This window comes from Vanacampus margaritifer, chromosome 1 (genome assembly GCF_051991255.1).
Source record: "Vanacampus margaritifer isolate UIUO_Vmar chromosome 1, RoL_Vmar_1.0, whole genome shotgun sequence".
NCBI classification, from domain to species: Eukaryota; Metazoa; Chordata; class Actinopteri; order Syngnathiformes; family Syngnathidae; genus Vanacampus; species Vanacampus margaritifer.
The window spans coordinates 15,772,032-15,799,542 of record NC_135432.1 but is presented as its reverse complement, the minus strand read 5'-3'; the positions used below and the strand labels follow the sequence as shown (position 1 = coordinate 15,799,542).

Genomic DNA, 27,511 nt, shown 5'->3' with positions numbered 1-27,511 from the left:
TGAGGTTCACTATTTTTGAGAGGAGTTTTTTTTTTTTTTTACATCGTGGTGCTTTGAAACATGGGAGGTCATGAAAGCATTGTAACTAATCTAATAACGACATTTTTTTTTTATGCACACATGACCAAACTCTAACCAATAAGTTTTTAATTTAACCCCAGAGAACCCATGGGGTCAAATTTGGCCCCTATAAATTCTGTTACTCAAATAACAAAGACCTTTTTTTTTTTTTACAAAATAACTTCAAAAGTCCAGAGTGCCACTTCTGACCCCTGCATGGGGCCATCTAGTGGATGAATATTGCACTTACATGAGCCAGAGTGGTGGTGACAAGATGGCTGGCAACATGCTGTTTTGTTGAGCTGGAAATCAATCCAAACAAAACCATCTTCTCAGCAAACCATCAAATGTTTTTTATATATATTTTGATAAATTAGCAACTCTGAGCTAGTTAAAAAAAAAAGGTTAAAATTGGAAAAACATATATTTTGGTGTTCAGTGAATTTATGGCAGTCATTTAATGTATAATTCATAATTTTCCAAAGAAGAAAAGGGTTCTTGGGTTCTCCAGGGTTAAGATACAACAGTATGCAAAAAGATATTCCAACATCACCTTGTATGCTTTCCTGCAACCCACACCATCTTTGGAAAAAAGTAAGATGTTCACTGTTTCATAATAGTGTTTTTTTCCCCTTTCAAACTAGCCTCGACCAAGCGGCTGGTGTATTTAAGTCTGGATTACCGAGGCGAAGTGCAAGAGTTGACCTTTGACCAGCCGCAGGTCCACAGGCTGTTCTACGGTAGCTTTCACAAGGTGAGCAAAAGCTTATATAAATGTGACGAACGGTGTTCTGGATTTTTTCACAATTTCAAACAATTTCCAGGTGTCAGGTGAAAATACCCCAAGAATCAAGAATATAGACGTAGTTTGCACAACATTTCTTGCCGTTGGGGGAAATTTGCCTTTTTTAGGTCCAGATGTGTCTGAGCTTTTGGTTGTGATGAAATTGCAGGAAACGGTGATAAAGTAAATAAATGATTGGTCCAGTTCTCAAGCTCGGGTATCATTCACGTGGATTGGCGGAAGTGACCTTAGAGATTTCATTGCCTACCGCTGGTGCGTAAAGCCACCAAAATACACTTGTCAGTTAATTTTGTGGTGTGCCGCATGGCATCGGCAAACACATACACAAAAACTTATTACAAACTTATACAAGCATGAATGCTAATCGTGCCCATAATGCAGCATTGCTTGCCTTTCGGCATTGACATTCTTTCACTTTAGAACTTTGGCCAGCCGAGCTCAAAACTCTGTGTGGGGGTTGTTCATTTTAACAGGGGTCAAAGTTCACAATGCCACACTCACACACATTTTCAGAAAGATTGATTTGGCTGTTTCATTTCTTCATTGAAGGGTAGACAGGCACTCGACAGACCCCACTATTTGTATACAAACATTAAAAAGACTTTTTTTTTTTCATAGTTTGTCCACTTTACGTGTGATGATGATTTGAAAAATCCAGGACTGAGTTTTTGGTGCCAAACGACACACCTCAGTTAGGGTTCTCAATTCTCATGCTGCCTTTGAATGCAAGAAAATGTTCTTATCGAAATGAAAAATAACGTAAGCATTTCTACATGATTGGCAGGTGCACCTGTCCGTCAGCCAGGTTGGCGTCTCCTTGTCGGTGGATTGCCAGCGCGTGGGTGAGAGGCCCGCCCGCCCACTTGGCAACCTGCCTACGGACGGCTTTGAGATGCTGGGGAAGCTGACGAGGACCAGAGGACCCAAAAGCGGCTCCGCTGCGGTACTTTTTTCTTTCAGCTTATTCGAGATGTAACATGACGCATATCCACTTCCTGAATATTATTTTGCGTGCCTTGTCTCCAGTTGCAGTTGCAGTCGTTTGAGATCGTGTGTAACACAACGTGGGCTACAGAGGACACCTGCTGCGACCTGCCTGGAGTGGTCAGTCATCCTTCTGTCATTTAACCCTGGAGAACCCAAGAACCCTTTTCTTCTTTGGAAAATTGTGAATTATACATTAAATGACTGCTATAAGTTCACTGAACACCAAAATATATGTTTTTTCAATTTTAACCCTTTTTTTTTTAACTAGCTCAGAGTTGCTAATTTATCAAAATATATATAAAAAACATACTCCTAGGCATTCTGCAACATGATATGAAATAGTTTAACAAAAAAAAAACAATTTTACCATCTGGTGGTTTGCTGAGAAGATGGTTTTGTTTGGATTGATTTCCAGCTCAACAAAATTGGCATGTTGCCAGCCATCTTGTCACCACCACTCTGGCTCATGTAAGTGCAATATTCATCCACTAGATGGCCCCATGCAGGGGTCAGAAGTGGCACTCTGGACTTTTGAAGTTAAATTTGTAAAAAAAAAATTTTTTTATCTTTGTTATTTGAGTAACAGAATTTATTGGGGCCAAATTTGACCCCGTGGGTTCTCCAGGGTTAAACCACCACCAGTTCAGTTCTTCCTGATATAGTTGAGATGATTTGGCTCGTTGATGTCTGTTTGCCTCAGCGAGACGATGAAAGTTGTCCTTCTCTGGCCTATTCGTGCTCCTGCTCCTCGGACGTCCCGGGAGCTGCCGGTTCCCTCGGTCCGACGGTATGGCTTCACCAGAAATGTGAATAAATGCGGAGAATGTGAGCAATCCAAGTTATTGTAGTATTTCTTTGCTCCCAGGGCAAGCCTGGTCCCCGTGGTGATAAAGGTGAAAAGGGTGAACAAGGCCACAAGGTAAATGAAGTGAGGCAGTTTTCATTGAAAACAAAAGCAAACATGCCAGAACTGTCTTACCTGTTCCTTCTTCAAACTTTCAGGAGTTCATGTCATACAAGGTCATATTGGTAGCCACATATGCAAATGAAATAGAACTATTTACGCAAACGTACATTCATCTTTGAAACAATGAAATATTGTTTTTGTGCTGCAGGGTGAGATGGGTCCTCCAGGAAAAGCTGGACTTGAGGGCAGTCTTGGAGCGGTGGGCAGCCGAGGGCCTCAGGGGATGGCTGTGCAGGGGAAAGTAGTGAGTAACCGTCCTTGTCATAGCTACTATACGGACTGTACCTTAAAGAAAAAAAGTCTAGGGCCCAACCGATTAATTGGCTGGCAAATTATATCAGCCAATATTAGGCCTTTTCAAAATAATAATAGTTTGCCGGAGATTTGCCGATATACAGTATTCTTACTTTCTAATGAAACAGTAAACGCTGTTCAGTATGTATGGACAGCAAGTAAAGGACAGATAATTGTTCTGTGTGAATTACATATGTCTTCATATGTCCATTAAGATGCGGTGTCATACAGTATATAATATGTTGATTAGTTTTCTATTCATGTTTATTGTGCATTATTAGTGTTAAAATTGGCTCCTTAACTCATTCACTGCCATTGACGGCTATAGACGTCAAAAATTCATTTGAACTGTTTCTAGTTTACAATTGTTTTCCCACTTTTGTTAACAAAAGTATAAAAACCTAGATTAAAAAACCTAGATTAAAAACCTAGACTAGTGAAGTCATGCGATTAATTACGTTTAAAAATTGTAATCGCCCGACGCCCCTAATTTTTTATAATTTTTTCTTTAAAAAAAAACATTATTGAAAATTTAAAAAAAAAAAAATTCACTAGTTAACTAGTGAAGTCATGTGAATAATTACGATTACAAATTTTAATCGCCTTATGCCCCTAATTTTTAATAACCTTTTCTTAAATTTTTTTTTTTTTTAATTTTCAATAATGTTTTTTTTAAGAAAAAAACATTATTGAAAATTTAAAAAATATATATATATATTTTTTAAAACTTCACTAGTTAATCACAAATTTTATAGCTGTTCTAAATGTACAAAAAAAAAATCTACGTTTTCATACTCTTGTTAACAAAAATATAATTTTTTTAATTTAAATTTTAACTAATAAAAATAGTTAAAATGAATTTTTGACGTCTATAACTGTCAATGGCAGTGAATGAGTTAATATATTTCAAATGCAACTGTCAAAGCTGATGCTTCGACATGTGAGAAAAGCGTCTCTGGTTTTTATTTGTTGAAAAAAATGGTATTTAACATTAAAGGGCATAATGAATTAATCCTGTTTTGCCAGTAACTTCAAGCCTTACGTTACTTAATACTGCATACATTTATGGCCTAAAGCTACAGTCATCAGTTCATTCTATTTTGCATGTAAAGTTAAACAAATACTAAAGAACAAAGTGTTCTAAAACAATAAATTGTACTGCCTGTAATTCATATCTTTGTTTTTGTAAATGTTTAAAGACCAATGAAGAAGTTATTTTACTCATTTTTAAAAAATAATCAGCTGATTAATAGGTTTTCTGATCTCCCGAGCATATATCAGAGTTGGCATTAGCCTAAAAAAAAATCAATTTCAGCCAGGCCACATAAAAAGCATAAAATCAAATTTCACAATTGAAAATAATTCTCAGATGTTTTAACAGCATTTCTATGACATGCTTTGGACAAAATACACACACAAAAAAAAACTGCAACTTTAGTCTGTTGCATGCATACAAGATGAAATATGTTGTTGCAATTTCACACTTGATGGGTGGGCAGGCAATCAATCAAGCATGTTCCTCCTCTTAGGGCCCACCTGGCGAAAGCGGAGAAAAGGGAGATCCTGGAAGAGTTGGACTTCAGGTGATATCACACAACTGTCAATATGCCTAAAAGCCTGAAAGCATCAGTTCCCACTCACGTGTTGTTATCTTGTTTGTCATATATGTGTAGGGTGTACCAGGCCCTCCAGGCCCAAAAGGGGAAGTGGGTCCGCCAGGCCCCCTGGTGAGATGACCGGTAACAAAACAGTGAATGTTGCACTTCTTCATGTCCTCACGTTGCTGTCTCGCAGGGCATCCGTGGTACCGAAGGCAACATGGGTCCCCCTGGCCCCACTGGATCAAGGGTGAGTTCGAGTTTTACTTTGTTAAGAGGTTGTGTCGGTACATGATGAGTATGTGTGCATTTTGATTCCATAGTTGGCCTACAACAGAATTATTGAATGTTCTGTGATTATATGCGCATAATAATGAAGTCATGAATATTAACTCTTTGACTGCCAGACGTTTTCAGAAACGGGATGTCGCCAGTGCCAGCCGATTTAAGCATTTTGACTGATCTTTCAAGGTCCACAGAAAATGTTGTGTTTGGGCTATGGAAACACACATACTACCAAATGAAAGATCTCATCTTTCATCAGAAAAAAAAAGTTTGTTTCTACCTTATTCCGTTCTTCAGTAATCAACAATAGAAAATGGTTAGTTTCACCGAAATGCTCTGTTTTGAAACAAAAAGCGGAGAAAAAGAGCTTTTTGTGAAACGATGTTATTTCATGCACACTAGTGAATTGTACACTTCTTTTTGTCCATGAATGATGCCACAAACACCTAAGCTGCTTTACTTCTGTAATACACCACCACCAACAATGAAAAAGTGTTTTTAGATTGCAAAATACGTTTATTTTCATTCAACGGTGTAACAATTTGACAAAACAATTTCGCAAACTATTTACAAATGTGTGCAACTGTGGTACTATTTACAATTATGTGGATGTTTCAAATACAGTTTTTCTTTTTGTAACACTCCCCTGCGTGCAAGGAGACGCAGCAGGATTTGCACGACAGATTTGTTTCACTTCGATTGTCCGTTTCGCGTGCAGACGTTACACTTTCTTGACGGCCTTTTTTTTCCGGGGAATAGCAAGTAGCAGACTGTACCCACTCCTCCGATGAATATGCATTGGACTCGGGGCACTCCGATTGAACGTCCGCCTGAGCGTGCTCGGTTGTGCTCCGCGTTTTCCGGTGTTAGCATCGCTAGCCCGTGAACCTTTATGACGTCGTCATAGCCGCCGCGTCAGCGCTTCCAACTTCGGCGTCAACCTCGGAGTCACCATCATCATCATCGATGATGATCATCGTCGTCATCAATGTGCTCTTTAGCGTTGGTCGATGCTTTTTGTCTTTGAAAAAAAATGCTCTAGCGTGAGCTGCTTGCAACCGGTCGCCATGTTCTCTTCCCTTCCCCAGCCATTGTCCCCTCTAGCTCCGCCTCAAGTCTTCTACTGACGCCTACCCAATCTTGTCAAAAGAGAGTCATTGCTGCCATCTAGGGGCCAAAAATAGTCATTAGGCTAACTAGATCTGCTTGAAACTTTCACCACAGCTGGGCAAGGCTTTCCTCCACCCGTTTCAATTTTTTTTTTTTTTTTAAATTGGATGACGTCTTTTAACATCATTGGCGGCCCTCCGTAGGTTTTTACTTGATGTCTTTTAACGTCCATGGCAGTGAAAGAGTTAACGTGGAAAAAAAGTTTTCTTTTTTTGTGTATTGTGTAATCCGCCTTCTGCTCCATGTTAGCTCCTGCAACCCTGACAGATTTCACTTTCCATTCAGCTTTCGTTTGATGAAATGGCCTGACTTCTTCCTCCTTCATCCTTAATCCCTTTCTATTATGACTTATTTTAATATACTTTCAGGGCTTTCAAGGCATGCCAGGACACCCGGGACCCACTGGAGAGAGAGGCTACACCGGAGCTAACGGGCCTACGGTAAGAACAAAGGAACAAACAGCAAAATCAGTCAAAGATGTCATTGGGTTCTTTTAATATTTATACGTGTGCATATATATTTGGTCTTACAGGGTCTTTCTGGGAGTAAAGGGGAACAAGGAGCGAAGGTGGGTTTACTTTCAACAGCCTTCTGATGATCTTTGGAATTTTTTCATTGTTATACAGTGAACTTGACTCCAGTAATTGACACTCACGGGAAAAGTTTGTAATTGCCTTTAGATGCCACAAGATGGCAGTAATGCATTTTTTCCCCCTATTATACAAAGTCATAAGCCCCAGTTCAACATAGCTATATGGCAGTAAGATGCCACCAAATGGCAACAAAGCAATATTTTGTATTAGACATGGCTTTGGCTTGAGCATAAAAACAGCAACTAAAGAAGGAGGATAGGTGCCGGAAATAAATCTATGAACATGTGGAGGTTCACTGTATTCTAATTTTGCCCGTTAACCAGTACTAAAAAAAAATGAGAGTTGTATTATTTATGGCATTTTTGCATGTACAGTAAATGTAAAAGCCATGTAAAACAGTTGATTTTTTTTTAACATGTTTTACAGGGGGAACCTCAGTCCATGGCCGTGATCTTCCAGCTTGTCACAGAGGCGTGTGAACAACTTGTTCACAGTATGAGCTCTTTGAAAGCAATGCTATAATGATAATATAAAAACCATAATATCAATGATAATGGGCAGTGGAACCTAAATTAGAATTTCTGAATCCCACCATTTTTTTTTCTGGAAATACTGTACATGCGTCTGAAGTTGCACAAAACTGAGTTCAAACTGGCCAGTCGGGCACTGATCCGCACACTTATTGACAAATGTAAATTAGTGACTTGGTGATGAAGTGCTGCCTCTACGAGGGAAAATACAATCGATGCTTGTATGGGCGTTCACTTTTTTTCTTCAAACGCTGGGCTTCCGCTTTCGTAGCTCATGTAGGTCCGCTGTGGTTGTCATGGTAACAAAACTTGCTGGCCCTGCAGTGAAGGGGGCGGGGTGAGCGGTGCATCATTTTCATGAGGCAGGACCAAAACAGGCTAATTTCAGTATGGCTTTAAAAAAGATGTGTAAAATTACAGAATGAACAATACTGAGCTCTCCAGAAAAAAAAAGGATGTGTAAAATAAGATGTAATTCTTGATTTTGGGGTATTTTGACAAAAGCTTGCTTGAGAACGGCTTTAAATTTGGGGGGAAATGCATTATTTGTCTCCACTTGTTTTTTTATGAAAAAAACAACAACCTTTTTTTTTTAAGCCATAACAGGTTCCACTGTTATAGGATAATATTTTTCCAGAAGACTTTTTCCATATCCAGCGTGAGCATGACTTAATTTGAATCTGTGTTCATTTGTCAGAGGAGGTGAGGAAGTTGGATTTGTTCATCGATGACATGAGGCGGAAGCCAGCTCCTGCGGAGGAGCCTGCGGGGCCTCCAGGGGAGCCGGGGATACCGGGTCCCAGGGGTCCGCCGGGCTCCAGGGGAAACCAGGGAAATATTGGCCCCCGAGGGAGACCTGGCAAGCCTGGCTATCCTGGAGAACAAGGTCAGGGGTCAAGGTTCTGATTAAGATGTCAACTTCTTCTTGAGTTGGTCAGAATGTGCAGTAAAAGTTACAGTATGTATTTTCCTGACCATTTGTCTCCTCTGCAGGAAGGTCAGGGCTGCCAGGGGGAAAAGGTGATGCTGGGGCTAATGTACAGGGGCCCCCAGGGGTCAGAGGCCATGCAGGTACCTTTCCTACAAACCCCTTGGTCGACAAACAAGCATCCACACTTAAGGACAATTTAGTCTTCTATTCGCATTCTTGCTTTTCGAATGCGGGAGGAAGTTGTAAATTAATTTGCTGACCCCCAAGTGATATTAATGCCGTATAGAACTAATCAATAAAACGTATCCGTGCACTTTCCAACATCTTGCAATGCATGTGTGTATTTATTGTCCATGTATCCACAGGTTCCCCAGGCGAGTCCAAGATTGGAACCTCGGGGCGCAAAGGAGAAAATGGAAAGCCGGGCCCGCCGGGGATTGACGGAACTCCTGGCCAGCCGGGAGAGGTCGGACCAACCGGAACGTGTGACAGCAGTGGCGGCTGCCAAAGAGTTCCTCAGCAAACGGGTTAGCGTTCTTGAACGTGCTAACCATTATGCCACCAAAAAGAATGGAGCGATATTCTGTTCCGCGGTCAAACGGGAACTCTTAAGCGGTCATCATGTTATCTTGCATTAAAAAAATGAACAATAAACAGCTCATTTTGCTAGTTTACATTTACTACTACTTTATTTTTATCATTATTGTTACCATTTTATTGATTTAGCTATATTGTACAAAGCCGTCTGGACAGACACTTTTGTTATCATCTATTGTTCATAATAAGTCTTGTACTAACTTGTGTTTTTCTGTCCCTCTCCAGAAGACAGTTATTACGGCTACCAGCCTTGAGTGGATGCTTGAAATAGCAAGTTGTGATGACATCATAAGAGTGCGCCGGTTTACATTGACAATGCTTCCGGAGTACAGTGCATGGCAGTATCACGCTTAAATTGACGCAGCGCTCTCAAGCATCAGTCATCGTAGGAGAACGCAACGCAGAAGAAGGAAGAGGAGGAAAGGCCTGTGATGTCACACTGTTCTGAGGAACCAGCATTTTTCTAAGGATACGATGTTTAAGTGTTATCATTTTGATAAGTATTAAGAGTTTTCCAGCAACCGCTTCAGTGAGCGCTTTCCACTTGGCTCTGTTAGGTGCTATTTTATAAGCCATATTCGCACTGATACCTTTTCTAATTATGTTTATATAGTCATCATGCACTGTGTTGTAACCAGATGTCTTACATTTCCTCTCGTTTGAGTTTCAATTCTAACCTAAACTGCCTCAAAAACAATGTTAATACATAGGCCATGGTGTAAGGTTTATATTATTATGATCCATGGCAAAAATGACTGTGAGTATGTTGTGTATGATATGTATATTGTTAATTATTGAGTGTGTGCATTTATTCATTTAAGGAAATATTTGTGTTCATTTTGTAAGTATTCTTGCTGATAATACACATTTTTTTCAGCCATTGTCACTGTATATTCATTATTTTGGGCTTGGGGTTGTTGTTTTTGTCATGTTTCTTCAACATGCATCGAAATAAGAATACAGCATATGCAGTAACTAAGGAGGGGGGGGGGGGGGACAAAATTAAATCCATAAAATACTAAGTAAAAAAAAAAAAAATCAAACGCAGAGTTAGAAGTAGGACTGGGTTTAAAAAGCAAACAATATATTGATTCATAAAACCATGAATACTTTTAAATTTGGCTACCAAATGCAAATGTGCCCTTCTGTTGTTATTCAGAGTATCCCAAGAGGAGACCAGTGTTTTTGCCACTTTATTTACATAGTGCTGTTGTTTTAATGGATTTAAATTGTTTACTATTTTGATAGGTCATGTTCAAACTGATGCAACAAGCAGATGCGACACAGTTGTTTTTTTGTTGTAAAATATATATATTTATATATATATTGAAGGTTTAGAATTTAGGTTTATGTGAACGCCACATGTGTAAGATCTGAAATGTTTTGGAATTATGTTTCTATCTGCTTCAGGAGCTGAGATATCAATTATTTAGTAGGCATTGACAATTTTGCTGAATATCAAGGATCCAGGGGGGGTGGCCGGCGAGGGGGTGGCTGGCCACCACGTGCCTCCGCCATCGGCTCATAGTTTTTTTTTCTTTTTTTAATTTACTGATTGAATATTATGGACATTGTTGTAGTTCCCTATTTAGTCTGTTCCATATTTTTACACCCCAGACAGAAACGCTTTTTGCCCTTGATTGGCTCATTCCCAACCAATTGTTTTTTTTTTTTAGCTTCCTTCTGAAATTATAACCTTAATATCGCTCTCTTTCAAAACAAACAAACAAACATAAAACAATCTGGAAGATATTCCTAAGTATAAGATGTTTTGTTACGTGTTTTATTTGAACAATAAAAAACATTTTTGAGTTGTTCAAATGCACTTCAAAAAAAATTATTCTGAAATTACTAAACCGGAAGTGATTTGACACGTCGTTGAGCATAGCTTACTTTTAGTAGCCGTGAGTGGGGTGACGGCGTGACGGTAGCGACTTGGACGTCACCATGTCAGCCAGGAAGACTTTACAAGCAAAGCCAAAGGATGGGGATAAATATTCGGTGCTGTTGCCCACCTATAACGAAAGGGAAAATCTCCCTTTGATTGTGTGGCTTTTGGTGAAATATTTCGAAGAAAGGTGAGTTCCAGCGAACCAGCAGAGCTGCTCGGCTAGGACTCAGTGCTAAACGACTCAGTGATGAGGTGTCACTTTAACCTAGCTGGGCCATTCGTTTTTATGTAATTAGGTTGAGACTATTTCGTTTATACATTAAATGTTAAGGTACTGTGGTTTGCTGGACTTTTTCAAACTTGTATTTTCAGTGGTTTCAAATACGAGATTATCGTCATTGACGACGGAAGCCCCGATGGGACATTGGAGGTGGCAAAACTGCTCCAAAAAATATATGGCCACGACAAAATTGTAAGTTGTTCTTGTAACATTTTATTGTTGTTTTGCATATATAAATTGTAGTTTGACGCGTAGTATATTAACATACAATGTGTTTTCATCTTAATAAGCTTCTTCGGCCACGAGCAACGAAGTTAGGCCTGGGTGAGTTCAAAAGTGGTTTAAAAAGAAAAGGCATTGATGTGTGTTACATTAATAGACACTTGTTTCTTTTCCCCACCCCAAAAAATATAAAGGTACTGCATATATTCATGGCATGAAGCACGCAACGGGGAATTTCATCTTCATAATGGATGCTGATCTCTCCCATCATGTGAGTACAGCCTACTATAGTCTACTACTGTCAATTAGAATGAAATAGTTCACAAAAGGTGAATGTGCTTTGTCCTTTTTTTTAAATCTCAGCCCAAATTCATCCCAGAATTCATTGCGTAAGTATTTATTTTTTTTCTTCACATTTTCAGCTGTTAAAATCTGCTCAAGGTCAAGGGACCACCATGTTTTTATTAATAATGAAAAAAATCCACCATATAGTTTTTGTGTAAAATATGATAAACCATAACGAATGAGAATGTAAAAGAAATAAACTGGTTTTCTACATATAATTATTGTGCATACTGTAGTATTGTTGTGTTGGATGTGTGTCTTTAAGGGATTGGCCTAAGTGAGTGATGTCAGGGACTGATGGTTTGGTTGGCTGGTTAGTCTGCGTGTGAGTATCTGGGCATGAGTCTGGTTTACGTGCTAAGAGTTAGCAATTTAGCATTTTACCCGCTCCTCATTATGAGGGCCCATTCTGTGACCTTAATTATAATGCAAATTCGTCCGTCTTAATGGGTTCTTTACCAACACTTGTAACATGCTATATAAGCCATTCAAAGTTTCATCTCTACAAGAGAAATCCTGTTTTGCTTTTGTCTCGTTGCTCAGGAAGCAGAAGGAAGGTGATTACGATTTGGTGTCAGGTACTCGATACAGAGGCAACGGAGGTGTCTACGGGTGGGACCTGCGCAGGAAACTCATCAGGTGAGAAAATTAAGTGACAAGATGGGAACATTGACAGTGCACAAATAGGGAAGCGCTGTCATTTCATTATCTCTTTTCTGTCTCACACTCAGCCGGGGCGCCAACTTTCTGACGCAAGTGCTGTTGAGGCCCGGTGCCTCAGACCTCACGGGAAGCTTCAGGTACGATGCAATGTGTCCCAAACAAATTCACAGGACTCTCTTCATTTAAAAATATGTACATCATAGGTTGTACCTCCCACGGGTGTCTAATATTACACTATTATTACAACCTCTAATGATCCAAGGTACATATTTTACATTTGAAAAATTACATGCTACACCACCCAAAAAAATGTCCCAAAAAAGGATGCTCAAGTTAATTGTGTATAATACCTTCTGCTGCCATCTAGTGGATTAGCAATTCATTGCTCTGCCTGTCACTATATGTCGCTGGCATAGATAAATTAACAAACATACATTATTTTCACTAAATAAATAATCCTTTTCAGCCCGATTAACGGATGTTAGATCATGTCCTGTGACACACCTAAGCGTTTTTTCTCCGGTACATCAGATTGTACAAGAAGAAAGTCCTCGAGAGTCTGGTTGAGCGCTGCGTGTCCAAAGGTTACGTTTTTCAAATGGAGATGATCGTCCGAGCCAGACAGCTCAACTATACTGTTGGAGAGGTAAGTCGTTCACTTCAAACCAGGCCGAGGAAACATGTTTCCTATCGGGGGTCTGTCCGTAGAGGGTTAAACTAAATGCATTGGGGAACAAAAATATGATTCAAATGTTTATTAGGCACACATGGACAAAAATGCTGATACTCACTTGAATCTCGCTAGGGCTGTCACTGTTAAATCTTTTTATAATTGATTGTAGGGTTTGATTATTCCATCCAGTAGGCCTAATCGGATAGCTTTGCCGCAGCTCAAAAGATGCGATGGCTTGATGAGTGGGTAACACCACCGCCTTTGAACACAGAGAATTTGGGTTCAAATCCCGGTCATGAATGGTAAAATCCAAGTGGGTCTCTAGGCAAGATGTTATACACTGTGCCAAATCCTCAGCCAATACATTTTACTGATTTTATTTAATTGCTTGACTGCAGTATCAATTTTCCACTAATAGACCATGCAATGATCATGAGTAGTTTGACTACAGTCTGTCTATGTGGATGCCATAACATGATGCCTGCGAAGCAAATATGTATCATAACAGAGAACTATTTTCAATGTTGACCATTGAAATAGACTGAAATTTGACAAAATGCATATCATTTGTTGGCAAGTCACATTAGTTCACATAATAATATTCTGAAGTTTTTTTTGTTTTTTTATTGCATTAAGGGATACCCAACCTAAGGTGCATTTAGGTGGTTGTCAACAAACAGATGCATTCTGAATTCCTGGAAATAACATACAACCTTTTTTATGGAAATACGGTGACTCGTTTGACTTCTCTTTTAGGTTCCCATCAGCTTCGTGGATCGAGTCTACGGCGAGTCCAAACTCGGAGGCAATGAGATTGTGTCGTTTGTGAAAGGCCTGCTCACGCTTTTTGTCACAACATGATCGCTCCATATGTGCCGCAGTGTATATCCACGGCCTGTGAGAGCTGTATATTGAGGACTTTATACAAATTGAAATGCCCCCCTCCCTGATAGGAAAAAAGTATCCTCAACCTTGGTTTAAGCAGCGACGGCAAATGATGAGGCCATTTTCGGTTGTACATTTCCATCCTCAGCCTCAATGGACTTTGCACAAAGTGTGTACTCTGTCTCATCATTGCCAAGGCACACAACTTGAACTTTAGATAAAAATGCTAATTGTCAGAACGGATGCACCATCAACGATTTGAGTAAAACAATGTTAAATGACAATGTTTTAGAAATACAAGATTCTTCTAAGGAACCAGTGAATTGTGTTTGAGTCTAATTGTGCCGGATTTGATTCCCCCCGGATGGCAGGGAGTCCCGTCCCCCTGCTATATTGGATTATTTTAAGCAATCTTTTTTTTAAAACAGGATAATAGATTACGATTATGCCCTATTATGTGGGAAAGGAGAGCCACAGTCACCTAAATTGTTCAACTATTTATTGAATGCCAGGCAAACAGTAAAACACATACAGGAGATGCTGTCAGCCACAGCACACAACCATACGCACAATCGTCCATGTCACGAGTCACCCCACCTCTTAATGGTATATGCACGTACTCTATTTTCAAGACGTTTTATGCTTGTAGTTTTTGTATGCAAATGTTTTGTTTAGCGTGACAACTAGCAAGACAGATTCGAGCTAGTGCGTCTCTGTTGGTGTTTGGCTGTCTTGTCTTCCGCCTCGCTTGCCAGTTGGTGTTCACAGCCACTGATTGAGTATGAACATTAAAATTCAAATTTTCATACTGTGCCTCCAATTTAGCGCTCTCTGGTCTTGTTTGATGTCCATTCAGCTTGTGTCTGTTTTGGCCCTGTACAAGCATAGCATTTAATCTTAAAAGTTTAGTGGGTTTTTTTTGTGCTTCTTTTTACTGCATCATATTTTTAACTGACAATGGTTATTGTTCACCCTTACAGCCATTTTCTATGGCACGTCCTTATTAGGGCTGAGGGTGAACTGGTGCCTATTGCAGCTGACTGTCGAGAAGGGGAGTCCACCCTAGATCCTGGACAGATTGGCAGCCAGTCACAGACTCACAGGGCTTATAATATAAATACATCCATTCATGCCCAAATTAATGTCTAAGAACACTTTTGAGGCTTTAGTTAACCTAAAATGCATGCTTTCAGAATATGGGAGGAAAATGGAATACATGGAGAAAAAACATGCATGTAAAAGATAGGAGAACATGAGCCTCCCACAAGAGGGTAAGAGCCCGGATTGAAATGGACAACCTCATTTTTTACTGTTCAGAATTTCACTGCACAAAGGGAAGGTTGTAAAAAAAATTAAATAATTGCCAAAATAGAGCCAAAGGGAACAAGTTAACGTAAACATCATAGTGTTGATGTATTTAAAGAGGTGAAATTACACAGGCAAAAATCCCTACTCATGAGAATTTTCATCTACATAACTCAAATGGTTAACAAAAAAAAAGATGTGAGGTAGACATGAATGGCCAACAGATATCCCAGTAAACACCATACTAATAATGAATATGTTATATTTCTATATTTATTTACCTGCGCTGTATATAATTATACAGAGTTAATAAAATTGAAGCTGTGGTGCGCATGCGCAATTCTGAAGCAGCAGAGAGAATACGCCCGCTGTTGGCCAAAATGGCGCAACTGCAGTGGAACTCGCTTGCCTGTTTTTAAAAGCCCACACGGTCAACGCTGTGAGCTAAAAAAATAAATAATATACGGGAGCTGTATTATTTCATCAAACCTCTTGAGTAATAAATATTCACGTGGGGGAAAATGTAGACTTTTAAATCCCCGCGCGTGAGAGACAATTCGGCCGCTGTATGCTAATCAGGCAAATACGTCACGTCCGCTCTTTTATTTGCGCCATTTTGGATGGGGGCACTTTCTCGGCTGGATGTGTATTGTCTGTCAAGAGAAGAATGAAACGGGGAAGCGTGTTGTTATTAACATAGGCACGCTTTCCCGAGCGTTTTAGACATAAGATATATCCGTTTCGTTTCCTTCAACATGTGTCCGCCCTCGCCGAGCTTTAATCTGCCACATGAGGCAAGGAACGTGCGTGTTCCTGTTTGCTGAGCAGGGGAAAGAGGAGGAGAGCCCGTGTCGGCGAGGGAGACCAACGGCGGGGTGACTGACTGACGACTCCCTCCTCCTACTTCGAAACTCACCTGTACTGATATCGCCGACCGAGTGGAGCTAGTAGTGGAAGGGTCGCTCCATCGCTTCGGTCGTCCCGGCCGGGGTGACGCTCTCCACTCAAAACGCCAGGCGCGGATGTAAGAGCAGGTAAACTTGTCTGTCACGATGACATAGTTTGTAGTTAGCTGCTAAAATCACCCAGCTACAATGAAGGGAACGCTGAAATTAAATTAAAAACTATGAGAGGGTGACAGAAGAATAAAATAACCTGTCGTCAAAAGTCACAGGAAGGAAGAGCCCATTATCGGACAAGCAATACATATTAAGCCGCTGTCTCCTTTCGAGACCCTTGTTGTGGGTTAGCTTAGCATGCTAAGCTAGTCTAGCGCGCTGCTTGGACAGTCTTTGTCAAACAGCAGCAGCTTTCCTGTTCTGTCACTCAAATAATGTACTGGAGTTGCCATGTCACATTTCGAATCTGGTGTAAATTATACCACGGGTGGAACGTGCAAGGGAAAAAGTGGGCTCTGTTTGTTTACCGGACATCGTTTTCATCTCTTGTTTTTCCTTGTATGGTGTGTTTGGGGGGTGGGGGGCGTGACACATGTTAACTGGTTTCCAGGTGACACTTAAATCCTCGTGTTTTGGATACGAAAAGTGGGAGGGTCTATGTCACTGTCATCCGGATTTCTCCCCTTTTCTGATTATTTAAACTGAGCACTGGTGTCACCCAGGGCTCATCTGAGCATCCCAAACTTGAGGGGGTCATATCACATACCCTTTGAGGGTGCTGACTAGATGTAGGGGGTCATTTCCCGTTCGGCGGTCCAACAAGGTTTTTGCAGGCCCTCATGTTTGGTTTCCATCGAGGTGGTTTTCTTCCATCCTCCTCTCTCTCGCTCTCTCTCTCACTCCCTCCCTTCCCTCCCTCCCACTCAGCCTTGGCGCTTTCTCTTTTGCTCCCTCTCTCCTGTTCTTCATCACAGCAGACCCCCCCCCCTCCCCCTGGTTTCTCTCACCCGTTTCCATTTTCTCCCTCTGCTTCTGCTCGCCCTCACCCTCTCTCCCCTCCCTCCCCCTTTCCCTTTGAGCCAGTCTGTCCAACCTCCCCCGTCCCATCCCCCCTCTGCTTCCGTTGCTCGCTCCCTCCCTCCTCATCCTCTCAGCAACCCACCCTTCCTCACCCCCCAGAGCCCATCCTCTCCCACACCCTCCCTCCCTCGCTCCCTCTTCTGATTACTCCTTCTCTCCCTCCACTGCAGACATATTGTAGAGGCTGCCGCTTACTCAATAGGAGGCGCCATTCTGTGATGGTATTGGGAGGCAGAGAGAGAGAGAAAGGGAGGGATTGCAGGCAGAGGAAAAGTCAGGTATTATATAATGGAGGGCCTCACTAGCGCCATCTAAGTGTAATGGTAGTAGAGAGGCAAGTAAAGCAGCAAAGGGGTTTGTAAAGGGAAAACACCTGGATGATTGGCAGTCTTGTTGTTCACTGTTTTGCACTCGTACAGCAGATTCATCAAAACCTCTTTAGTCATAGACCCCAGAGGCCATATACTTGCAAATTATATCAATATTGTTAGGAAAAAACTTGGTTTGAACCATTGCATGCATCACAAGTACTCAGTTCAGTGAGCGTCAAAGGATTGAATCGGCATGCGGGGACTCATAAAATGTAGTAAGACCATGACCGTACACGCCAGTTTCAAAGTTAAGTTAGACTGAGATATGGCTGGGCAATTAAGCATTGCTTGCGAAATAGCTGTGAACAGAGAGGTGCTGGTTTTCAAACGTAAAGTCGATGTTGCCAACTTTTACCTCTAGCAACTATTTTTCCTAAAAGTGGCTAGTGATTTCATTCTCGACATTTTTATGTTTCCATCACACCCAACTTTGCTAAAGACTTAGTGAACATTTGATATGTTTAAAAAGTAGTGATTTATTGACATGTTGGAAACTTTTGACCCGAGGTATGTGCTTCCAAGCCGCAAATATTCATTGAAGTCGCCTTAGCTCGTCATGTGCTTTGACTGAAAATACAGGAAGAACTTACTTTCACATTATCTTAAAAGAAAACGTCAAGATAATGCTGTTATTTTTGGTAGAAATGGATGCAAATTAATTAATGCTGGGAAAACAGTTTCAAAGCTTGTGTGGTATCAGGAGGAATGAAGCAAATCCCAAAAGGAAAAACAAAACAAAGCCAATAGCAAAACTTGTTTTGAATAATGTTTTAGTAATTTGCTTTGTGACCAGTCCTTCTTCAAAATGATTGTATCTACATTTGAGACAAGTGGCTAATACATTCGTCTCATAGTTTTTAACTTATTAAGTTTTAACTTACTAGTATTTTCGTGAATGTATTGTTATTGTTGTGCATTTTATTTATTTTTATTTACTAGGGTGACTTTTACGATCTGTCTCGAGACTGCAGATGAAAAATCGCCATTTGACTAGTTCTGGCATATTTACAGAAATGTTTATTAATATGTACTGTCCCTGATACAAATCAATCAATCAATCAATAGTTCTAAGGTTGGGGTTTTGAGTCTCTGCTCTGGCCCTCCTGTGTACTGTTTGTTCTTGTCTGCATACTGCAATTCTAAATTGTCCATAGGTGTGTTAGTGCAAACAGTTGTCTATGTGTGCCCTGGTGCCCAATACCTGGTATCGGTATCGCCCGGTACTAGCCTTATTTTTAGATATCGGGTACTTGTCGAGGCTGCCAATACAAGCCAAACAACCGATACTTAAGGCAAAGAAAATCTGATGAGTAAGTCATCCTTGGCTGCAGTTGGTGCTATACTGCAGCCGTTGGACCCATTGGTAAATAATCATTTGCGTCAGAAAGAAAGGTTTTGCTGTTGTGTTAGATGAAACTTTATATATTAAAAGTATGAAAGGCATCGGCACGCTGTATCAGTGAGTACTAAAGGAGTGAATATTCGTACTGGTATTGGTTTGGGAAAAAATGTCACTGAATAACCCTACAAATGAGTTTGATGTACCGCCAAAAGCATATATTGCTCTTTCAGCCAGCGGTTGAGCCACACTGTATTCGTTTACGGTGAGAACTAGTGGCTGAAGCGTGAGGCAGCTACACTTTCCGTTGCTTAAAATATGATCCATGTGGGGACTTGGTAATGTTCTGTTCTGTATTGGAGTAATCAAATCAAATACATGTAATTTTTTACAAGCTGTCCGGGACCAATTTTTTAGTCCTGTCCCACCAGTAGTTCTTGACATTACCAATGAACTACATACCTACTACTAGCGTCAGGATAAGGCATAGTACTATGTGTGGCTTATTTGTGCAAAAAGTTATATATTTTTTATTTACATAAATATTTTTTTCTACATTTACCCTGTAATTGGCTGGCAACCAATCCAGTGTGTACCTCTTCCTCTTGCCTGAAGTCAGCTTGGATGGGCCCCAGCTGACCCGTGACTGTAACGGGGATAAGTGACAGAAAAAGGATACATGGATTTGTACGACTACTAGATTTGATCGATTTTTATTTTATTTCTTTAATGAAATATTGTCTAACAATGCCTGTGTCTTTTTGAACCAGGCCAGCAGAATGTTTCAGCTCCCCGTCAACAATCTGGTCAGTCTACGCAAAGCTCGGAAAAATGTCAAGCGGGCCCTGGGAGACATCGGCTTGGAGTACTGCAGAGATCACTTAGAGGTGAGCGTTTGGACATTTGAGGGTTATATTTAGTTCTGTTGTGGATTGACGGAGAATTCTACACCTAAAAAGAAATCGAAATCTGGTGGGATGTTTACATAGCCTTGCAAGCATTATTTCATGCTAATATTTAGGAGTAGTTCTCATTTGGGCCCATCTTGGCTAAATAATGAGGATCATTAAGGAGTTAAGTAGCTTGTCCATTATGCTCTGCAGGAAACGCACGTTCAGCACTAGGGGGCCTAGCCCAGTTGTGGACTGCGCACAATAATGCTGCTAGTTTACTAAACTGCTTTAATATCAGCTTTAATATTGTATAATAACAATCACTGACCCACTCCTGACCTTTACACATCTTATTATCGGTTTACGTTGGTACCAACATACCAAGTTTCAAGGTTACGACCGCTTCACAATGAACTCGTATGTACAGTGATCTTGGTTTGTCAATAATACATTTTTTAAGATCAATTATCCTGTCAAGTATTCCATTGATTACTCTCCCCCTCGCCTCTGTGGTTATTAATTCATTTGTGGTATCCCTATGTCTAGGGCTGGGTTTAAAATATCGATATATGGATATCGAATCGTTATTGCTTTCCATCGCCCAATATCGATTCATAAAACCATGTATCGATACTTTTAATACTGCTCTTTCCGGTAAATTAATGTGCCTGAGATGAGATGTGTGAGCGTTGTTCAAATGTGCCCTTCTGTTATTCAGAGTACCCCAAAAGGAGCCCAGTGCTTACAAAGAAAGGAAACAGCTCAAGCATGAGCTGCTCCTGATTGCTATATAACTTTAAAAATAGGCTGTGTTTTAATGCAAGCGGATCGCATCGATCTCGGGTCTCCCTCTGGAAAAATACACACATGCAAACACACGCTGTTTAGACAGATGCACTATGGAAAAGCTTTTCTTTTTGCAGTAGTTTTAAATGGCTTACCTTAACTAGAATTCTGCGTTACATTGGAGCCAAAAGTAGAATTCTGATTGTTTACTGTGCATCTTGCTGCTCTAAATAGTAAAAAAGTTAACTACACTATAACTTACACAAGACTACGGACTGCTTCTTCTACTTCTGTTTGTCAAATACTTTTGGTTCATTAGCGCCCCCTTCTTTAACATAGATACCTATGGCTATGAAGAAGGCCACTGGTGGTAATGCATGACTTCTTCTTCTTTCTTATCGCGGTTGGGAGGTGCTTTTGGTGCATTACTGCCACATTATTAAACGGAGTGCATGCATGTGCCAGTAATAAAATTGTACATTAAATGAAAGAAAAAGCAAAAGATTGAACACAAATACCCCCCAAAAGAGGTAAGGTAAGAAATTGGACATAAAAACACAAAATGTGGATGCATAATTATGCACTATGACTGTGTCTCTTATGTCAATTTGTTTTTATTTATTTATTAACCACTGGAACCTTAGCATAAAAACTGTCACAGGAATATGAATATCGTGATTTGTCCCACTTTTTCCCACTTTATTTACATAGCGCTGTAGTTGTAATTTCAATTATTCAATTAATTTCAATTATTATTTATACTTTTGATCAGGTCATATTCAATAAAATATACATGATTAATGTAACTGCATTGGATTAAATAATAAATGTAAATATTCATATTTGTACTAATGCTCCAAGTAAGAGAAATAAGTTTTTACTATTTGCAACATTGGTATTTTTAAGAATGTCTTCCAAATAAAAGTAACATTGGTACTGCATGAAATCCTTAACTGAATTGAAAATCAATGTGAATCGAATCGGGCCCTTCTAAATCGAACCTTTTTGGAAGTATAGGGTTTGTATGTAGTATTTTCTTCCCAGACACGTGATAATTTAATGGTCAAAATTGGTTACTCTCTGCTACAACGCAATTTCCAGCCAGAAATATGTGACAAATGTACTGTATCACCCAATCACTTATTTTGGTGTTTTTTGATAGCTTAGTATTTAGCATGGCTTCTCCGTCTTTCTAATATTGCTTCCCCGTCCCCCGCATGATAAAGATACTTAATGCCAGAAGTGTACTGTAGCTTATTTGCTGCCATGGAGGCAATGATGGGTGTTTTATATGTTATGTGAAGCAGGCTTTTGCCTCCATGGCTCCGCAACATGTTTAGCCACATTGACTAGCCAGCAATCAGTGTTATGGGCGTAAATGGTTAGCATTCAGTGATTTCCGAAAAACAAAATAAAAATGATGTGCAATATTTGGCAGCTTTGAAACTCCAAATGAAGTGTTAAAGCACGCTCAGGGATGGCGGATTGCCATACATCACACGCTTACTGCAAGCAACATAGGCACATTCGGGGTGCCTTCAAAACGCAGGAACTAAATACGCACATCGCACTGTTTGGCACATTAATCCTTTTTCGCCTTAGGCGTTGAGCTTAGGTCGCAATTTAGTAAATATAATACTTTTTCACAAATCTGTACTTTTGGTCAGTCCGCGCATGCGTGTGCGCATGTGTCAAGTGTTGAACATGGATTGCGCTCTTTGATGTTACAATGTTAAAGGTTGAAAATTTGTTTGTTTTTTTTGGGTCCCCTGATAAGTGACGGTTGATGGAGGCACAAAGATTCCGCTGGAGGGCAGCAATATGTACCGTGATGGTGGTTATTTAAAAGACAAACAAAAAAGTCATGACATCTCCTAAAAAGCACGTGGATGTGAAAACTTGACATGATCGTGAAGAGAATTTGAAAAGAAGTGTTAAATGTCTTGTTTCTTTGTGCAGGACTTTAAAGCCTATACCCCCCCAGAAGTGTATATAAAGCACACTTCTTGGGAAGATGTGTGCACGTGGGAGCCATCACATACCAAAGTCCAGGTGTGTAGATATTTAGTGGTTATCACCAAAACATAAAATTGTCCAATATTATTTATGAAATAAACTGAGATTCTTTCCGAATGTGTCTCAGGACTACAGATCCAAACCTTTCTGCTGCTCCGGTTGCCTCTTCTCATCTAAATACTTCTCAGCGTACAAGAGCCACTTCCGCAATGTCCACAGCGAAGACTTCGAGAACAACATCCTACTTAACTGCCCTTACTGCACATACAACGGGAACAAAAAGAGCCTGGAGACGCACATCAAACTTTTCCACACGCCCAGCAACAACACCTTGCGCCAGGGTCCCGGTGTTATGGTGGGCGGCGCCAGTGGTCTCATGATGAAAGATGGCCTCCTAAAGAGGCCAGGGGACAGCATCGAACAGGCCGTGTACTACTGTAAGAAGTGCACCTACCGGGACCCTTTGTATAATGTGGTGCGAAAGCACATCTACAGGGAACACTTCCAGCAGGTGGCTCAGCCTTACATCGCAAAACCGGGAGAGAAGACAAACACTCCAAATGGTGGCCCGACCGCAAAAGCGGAAGGTAGCAACGCAAACAGCGCCGCTAGTCATCAGATCCATTGCAAGAAGTGTCTGTTTGTCCCAAGGACCTATGAGGCACTTGTTCAACATGTCATCGAGGACCATGAAAGGATTGGCTACCAGGTGACTGCCATGATTGGCCACACCAGCGTGATTGTTCCCCGGCCAAAATCCATCCTACTGATGCCCCCGAAAACGCACGGGGACAAAACTATCATCGGGATGGGTCCGAAGGGGGCCGTCATGGCCACCACCAGGCCGTCGGCTTCACAACAGATGGCCCGAGTTGCCAGCACATCAAAGCCAAGCTTCAGTTCTCAAACTCTCCTCCTTGGGAATAAACACGAGTCACTGGGTTTAAAGTCAGGGACCAACCTGCCCCTCTCTTTTGCAGCCCAACAGGCGAAGGTCACCCTATCGGGGAACGTCCAGGTTCCTCTGCAGCCGCACTTGGCAAAACATCACTTTTCTGGAGGCAGCCTGCGGAGCCCGTTGGTGGTCGGTGCCGTGTCCTCCCTCAAGTCCAACCCCCTGGGCTCTCGGGTCCAGGCGGCATCCACCACCTTTGCATCAATCACGGCCAAGAAAAGTGGCTCCTCTGTCCTGAGCACGTCTTATACCCAGAAGTGGAAAATTTGCACCATTTGCAACGAGCTCTTCCCAGAGAACGTGTACAGTTCTCACTTTGAGAAAGAGCATAAAGCTGAGAAAGTTCCTGCCGTAGCCAACTACATCATGAAGATTCACAACTTCACCAGCAAGTGTCTCTACTGCAACCGCTATCTCCCTAGTGACACCTTGTTAAACCACATGCTCATACACGGCCTGTGCTGCCCACACTGCCGCGCCACCTTCAATGACGTGGAGAAGATGGTGGCTCACATGCGTCTGTCGCACCCGAACGAGCCGGTGGGCCCTCGCACTGACTCCCCCCTTACTTTTGACCTCACCCTGCAGCAGGGAAACCCAAAGAACGTTCAGCTGATTGTGACTACCTACAACATGAAAGACGCCCCAGAGGAGTCCGTGGCCTTTCATGCCCATAACAGCACCCCCGTGTCGCCTTCCCTGTCCACTTCCATTCTGTCGGCCAAGAGGTTATTGTCTCAGCACCCTCCTAAATTACACTCTGGTGTACCTGAAAGTGCACCTGTCAAGAATGTCTCACAAATGTCTATACCATACAAGAGGGACGTGGGGAAGACCCTCTGTCCGCTTTGCTTCTCCATCCTCAAGGGCCCCATCTCGGACTCGCTGGCCCACCACTTAAGAGACAAGCACCAAGTCATTCAGACTGTCCACCCGGTAGAGAAGAAACTGACCTACAAGTGTATTCACTGTCTTGGTGTGTACACGAGTAACATGACAGCCTCCACCATTACCTTACACTTGGTGCACTGTCGAGGTGTAGGCAAGTCCCACAACGGCCAAGATAAGTCCGCTCACGCCTCCCGAATCAGTCAGGGGCAGGGCGGCGCCGTGAAACGAACCGCCTTTGATGGCGCCGACGCTAGTGCGCCGAAAAGGAAGAGGCGGGGACCTCCTGGGGAGAGAGCACACCCGAGAGACATGAACGGTTCATTTGAAGAAAACCCGGATGAGCCCGTTGCCCTTGCGCTAGACCCCAAAGGACTTGAAAATGACTCGTATGAATCGAGAAAGGCATTTCTCACTCGCTACTTTAATCGAGCGCCATACGCCACGCAGCGAGAGGTGGAGAAGCTGGCGGCCGGTCTGTGGCTGTGGAAGTCTGACATCTCCAGCCACTTTGTCAACACGCGCAGGAAATGCACACAGGAATGCGAAGGCCACAACCCTGGCGTCTTACTGGGATTTAGCATGCACGAAGTTGGAAAAGTGAACCACGAGCTGGCTCTGGACGGGGTCGAAGGTGCGTGCCAGAGCCAGCCGGGACGAAGGCGCACGTCCAGGACGCGCTTGGGTCTGTCAGAACGAGCCCGCCAAAGACGCAAGGAGTCCGTCGCTGCAAATGGCGGCGCCGAAATCATCAAGGGTTTTACCCCCCAACTGAACATCACCGGAGACCAAACCGAGACAATCAACAGCATCCCGCTGCACAAAACGTCCGCGGAGCCCACCGAGCCCATCGCCATCGACTCCGACAGTGAAGAAGAAGTCCAGCGGGAGTCGTCCGGAGCACTTGGTCAACCTCCAGGAGCTGAAGAAAGAACGGCACTCACGGGGGGGGCCAAGCCCACATCGGACCTACAAGATGTGTTCGAGGACGACGATGAGGATGACGATGATGACGACGACGATGATGATGATGACGAGGACGAGGACGAAGGGGTGCACTTTGAGAACGGCTTTGGGCCTAACGAGGCAGCCCAAGGAAGGGATGCGCTGCCCATTATTATTCCCAAATTCGTACCCTCGTCTGCTCGGCGGGGTGGTGACGGAGCACAGCTGGGAAAGCAGCAGCAGGTCTGACTATTAACATGACAATGGCCAAGATTTAAAGACATGCAGCCCCACACCAACAAATCTGCCTCACCTGGACCCAAGGAACACACGAAGGAACTCCAAACAAGCCATCCAACGATGTTTCCATTGACTCGACGGCACTGGACTATGTGGAAGGTTCAAAGAGTACACCGTGAGGGTTTAGCATACTAGGAATATCGAGTATTTTGGCTTACATCAAACGAAAGGCTTTAGTGTTGATTTAGCCACTGGATTTGTAAACATGACCAGATAATCCTTTTTTTTTTTTTTTTTACTATTAACCCAAGTAGTTTTTCCGAGAAGTTGTAAATTTGTACAGTCTTTGACACGTTTTTCCCAGATGTTGCCATACATCTCCTCTTGATTATTTGCTATGTCTAAGGTAGACATTGCTATGCTTCATGATAGGTGTTGCTTTGGTGGCTGGTCTTTTCTTACATGTTAACTTTATTTTTAACTAAAAACAAAAATTCTTTTGAAAAATAAGATATAAATAAATAATTCTGTTAAATTGGCCATTTTATTATTATTGTGTTTTTTTTTTTGTTTTTTTGCATAGAGCAGATTGAACTTCAGCTACAGTATTTCCGCAGCTTTGTGCTCATTAGCCATGACTGCAGTCTACTTGCTGTTTTTAGTGTTGCCTATTATATTTGCCCCTCCCCCACTCACACACACAACTGATGACTGGATGGTAACCATCACGTTTAAATATATATATATTTATCTCATGCTTCTTTAATTAATGTGTGTGCGTTTTACACAAGTTTATTTTCCACTTGCGCATTTAAGAATAAAGTGCTATGAATATTTCTCACAGAAATGTTGGCCAAACCAGCCTGATTTAATTTAAATGGAGGGATAGATGTTTATTTTATGGTTATCAAGAATCTACAAACCCTTTATTTCTTCAACATGTCCACCAAACAGGACACGACCACACTATCTTCATATCAAACAGCAGAGCAGACTTGAGGTCGATCATGCATGTTTTTAAGAGGTCGTACGAGCCCTGTGAAAACTCAAGCAAGCACCAATCCACCTGGCTGCTGCTTTAAAAAAAAAAAAAAAAAAAAACATTGGACAGAAACACTTGTCAAGTCTTGAGGAGGTGAAATCCTGAAGTAGTGATAAAGCCTATGCGAATTAATTGGAGGTGGAGCTTATTTGATCCCATCCTTTGCTGTCCCACGCCCGAGCAAGGAAGACAAAATGGAGGGGAAGAGAGGTCTCCTTGGCTCGGTAGTTGCTATGCTGCTGTAAGGAGCGGCGAGAGGAGGAGAAGGAGACACAGACGGACGAGGGGGGAGGGAGAGGAGGCCTCATCTGCAGTGCTGTGTGCAGAAGGAGCGCTTCACAGGCCTTCCATGGGGGGAGGGGGGAGCAGTGGGGGAGGGGCACGGGGAGTCACAGGAAGGTGAGAAGACAGAGGGGTGAGTCAGAGGAGGGGCTGATAAAGAAGAGGTGAGGATGAGATGAGGAGGGGAGTGGAGCGTGGCGCCCCCTGTTGCTGCAAAACGCTCATAGGGCTTCTGTTTATTGGTTTGTAGCGTACTTCATATGACCACTTATGCACCCTCAAGCATTTTTTTTTTAAAGTAGCAATTTCACTTAACTGTTATGCATCTTATACGAGTGTAAAAACATTTATCGAAGCATTTTAGAACACTAAAACATTTTTTAATAGGAAAGCTGGCATTGGGTCGTCAGAAAAATTAGAACACCCCCAAAACAACATCTTTGTTCAACTAACATTGCATCACCAAAGATAGCTAGCCATTTTTAACCCTTTTAATTGGTCGATAGCAATTTATAAATAAATGTTTTTAAAAAAGACACCCACACTCATGGACTACCAATATAGATGATTGAAAACTATTAAATATACCAAATTGTAACATAAGTGGTTTCAGCCCGACACCAGTGACAATAATTTCTGTAGGGTTGTTTTAGAATCCATTGTTCCTTGGATACTTGGATCAAATTTTATTTTG

The 27,511-nt window shown here is 41.7% G+C and overlaps 3 protein-coding genes across 6 annotated transcripts in view; all 3 read left to right on the top strand.

Annotated features, from left to right (window-relative positions):
* The window catches only part of LOC144059555 (collagen alpha-1(XX) chain-like), a 35,055-nt gene extending 25,356 nt beyond the window's left edge, over window positions 1-9,699 (top strand). For both annotated transcript variants that reach the window (XM_077578719.1, XM_077578726.1), the window contains 16 exons: window positions 705-814; window positions 1,650-1,808; window positions 1,892-1,969; window positions 2,553-2,639; window positions 2,718-2,771; window positions 2,968-3,063; window positions 4,643-4,696; window positions 4,787-4,840; window positions 4,908-4,961; window positions 6,535-6,606; window positions 6,699-6,734; window positions 7,186-7,252; window positions 7,987-8,175; window positions 8,283-8,360; window positions 8,586-8,747; window positions 9,043-9,699. In XM_077578719.1, the coding sequence (XP_077434845.1) occupies window positions 705-814; window positions 1,650-1,808; window positions 1,892-1,969; window positions 2,553-2,639; window positions 2,718-2,771; window positions 2,968-3,063; window positions 4,643-4,696; window positions 4,787-4,840; window positions 4,908-4,961; window positions 6,535-6,606; window positions 6,699-6,734; window positions 7,186-7,252; window positions 7,987-8,175; window positions 8,283-8,360; window positions 8,586-8,747; window positions 9,043-9,071 (1,379 nt within the window). In that variant the 3' untranslated portion in view covers window positions 9,072-9,699. The remainder of the gene's footprint in view (window positions 1-704; window positions 815-1,649; window positions 1,809-1,891; window positions 1,970-2,552; window positions 2,640-2,717; window positions 2,772-2,967; window positions 3,064-4,642; window positions 4,697-4,786; window positions 4,841-4,907; window positions 4,962-6,534; window positions 6,607-6,698; window positions 6,735-7,185; window positions 7,253-7,986; window positions 8,176-8,282; window positions 8,361-8,585; window positions 8,748-9,042) is intronic.
* Window positions 9,700-10,698: 999 nt separating this feature from the next.
* Window positions 10,699-14,596, top strand: dpm1 (dolichyl-phosphate mannosyltransferase subunit 1, catalytic). The gene is made up of 9 exons (XM_077551389.1): window positions 10,699-10,895; window positions 11,081-11,180; window positions 11,279-11,312; window positions 11,405-11,481; window positions 11,574-11,599; window positions 12,099-12,194; window positions 12,287-12,355; window positions 12,750-12,864; window positions 13,648-14,596. Exons 1-9 carry the CDS (start codon window positions 10,765-10,767, stop codon window positions 13,750-13,752), a joined length of 753 nt encoding a protein of 250 aa, XP_077407515.1. The 5' UTR covers window positions 10,699-10,764; the 3' UTR covers window positions 13,753-14,596.
* Window positions 14,597-15,692: 1,096 nt separating this feature from the next.
* Window positions 15,693-26,033, top strand: adnpb (activity-dependent neuroprotector homeobox b). 3 transcript variants are annotated; one of them, XM_077585728.1, is made up of 4 exons: window positions 15,693-16,105; window positions 19,541-19,657; window positions 22,409-22,501; window positions 22,593-26,033. In XM_077585728.1, exons 2-4 carry the CDS (start codon window positions 19,550-19,552, stop codon window positions 25,500-25,502), a joined length of 3,111 nt encoding a protein of 1,036 aa, XP_077441854.1. In that variant the 5' UTR covers window positions 15,693-16,105; window positions 19,541-19,549; the 3' UTR covers window positions 25,503-26,033. The 3 variants fall into 3 exon arrangements, with proteins under 3 accessions (XP_077441854.1, XP_077441845.1, XP_077441862.1); XM_077585719.1 differs by having other exon boundaries at window positions 15,693-16,115; XM_077585736.1 differs by lacking the exon at window positions 15,693-16,105 and adding an exon at window positions 19,431-19,457.
* Window positions 26,034-27,511: the final 1,478 nt, after the last annotated feature.

What these genes read in the sequence shown, in the direction of transcription:
- dpm1 (XM_077551389.1), top strand. Translation starts at nt 10,765, where the DNA reads ATGTCAGCCAGGAAGACTTTACAAGCAAAGCCAAAGGATGGGGATAAA. An exon ending in CTGCGCAGGAAACTCATCAG is followed by an intron (nt 12,195 to 12,286) that starts GTGAGAAAATTA and finishes TCTCACACTCAG; the next exon opens with CCGGGGCGCCAACTTTCTGA. An exon ending in TCAACTATACTGTTGGAGAG is followed by an intron (nt 12,865 to 13,647) that starts GTAAGTCGTTCA and finishes CTTCTCTTTTAG; the next exon opens with GTTCCCATCAGCTTCGTGGA.
- adnpb (XM_077585728.1), top strand. Translation starts at nt 19,550, where the DNA reads ATGTTTCAGCTCCCCGTCAACAATCTGGTCAGTCTACGCAAAGCTCGG. An exon ending in ACTGCAGAGATCACTTAGAG is followed by an intron (nt 19,658 to 22,408) that starts GTGAGCGTTTGG and finishes TTCTTTGTGCAG; the next exon opens with GACTTTAAAGCCTATACCCC. An exon ending in CATCACATACCAAAGTCCAG is followed by an intron (nt 22,502 to 22,592) that starts GTGTGTAGATAT and finishes AATGTGTCTCAG; the next exon opens with GACTACAGATCCAAACCTTT.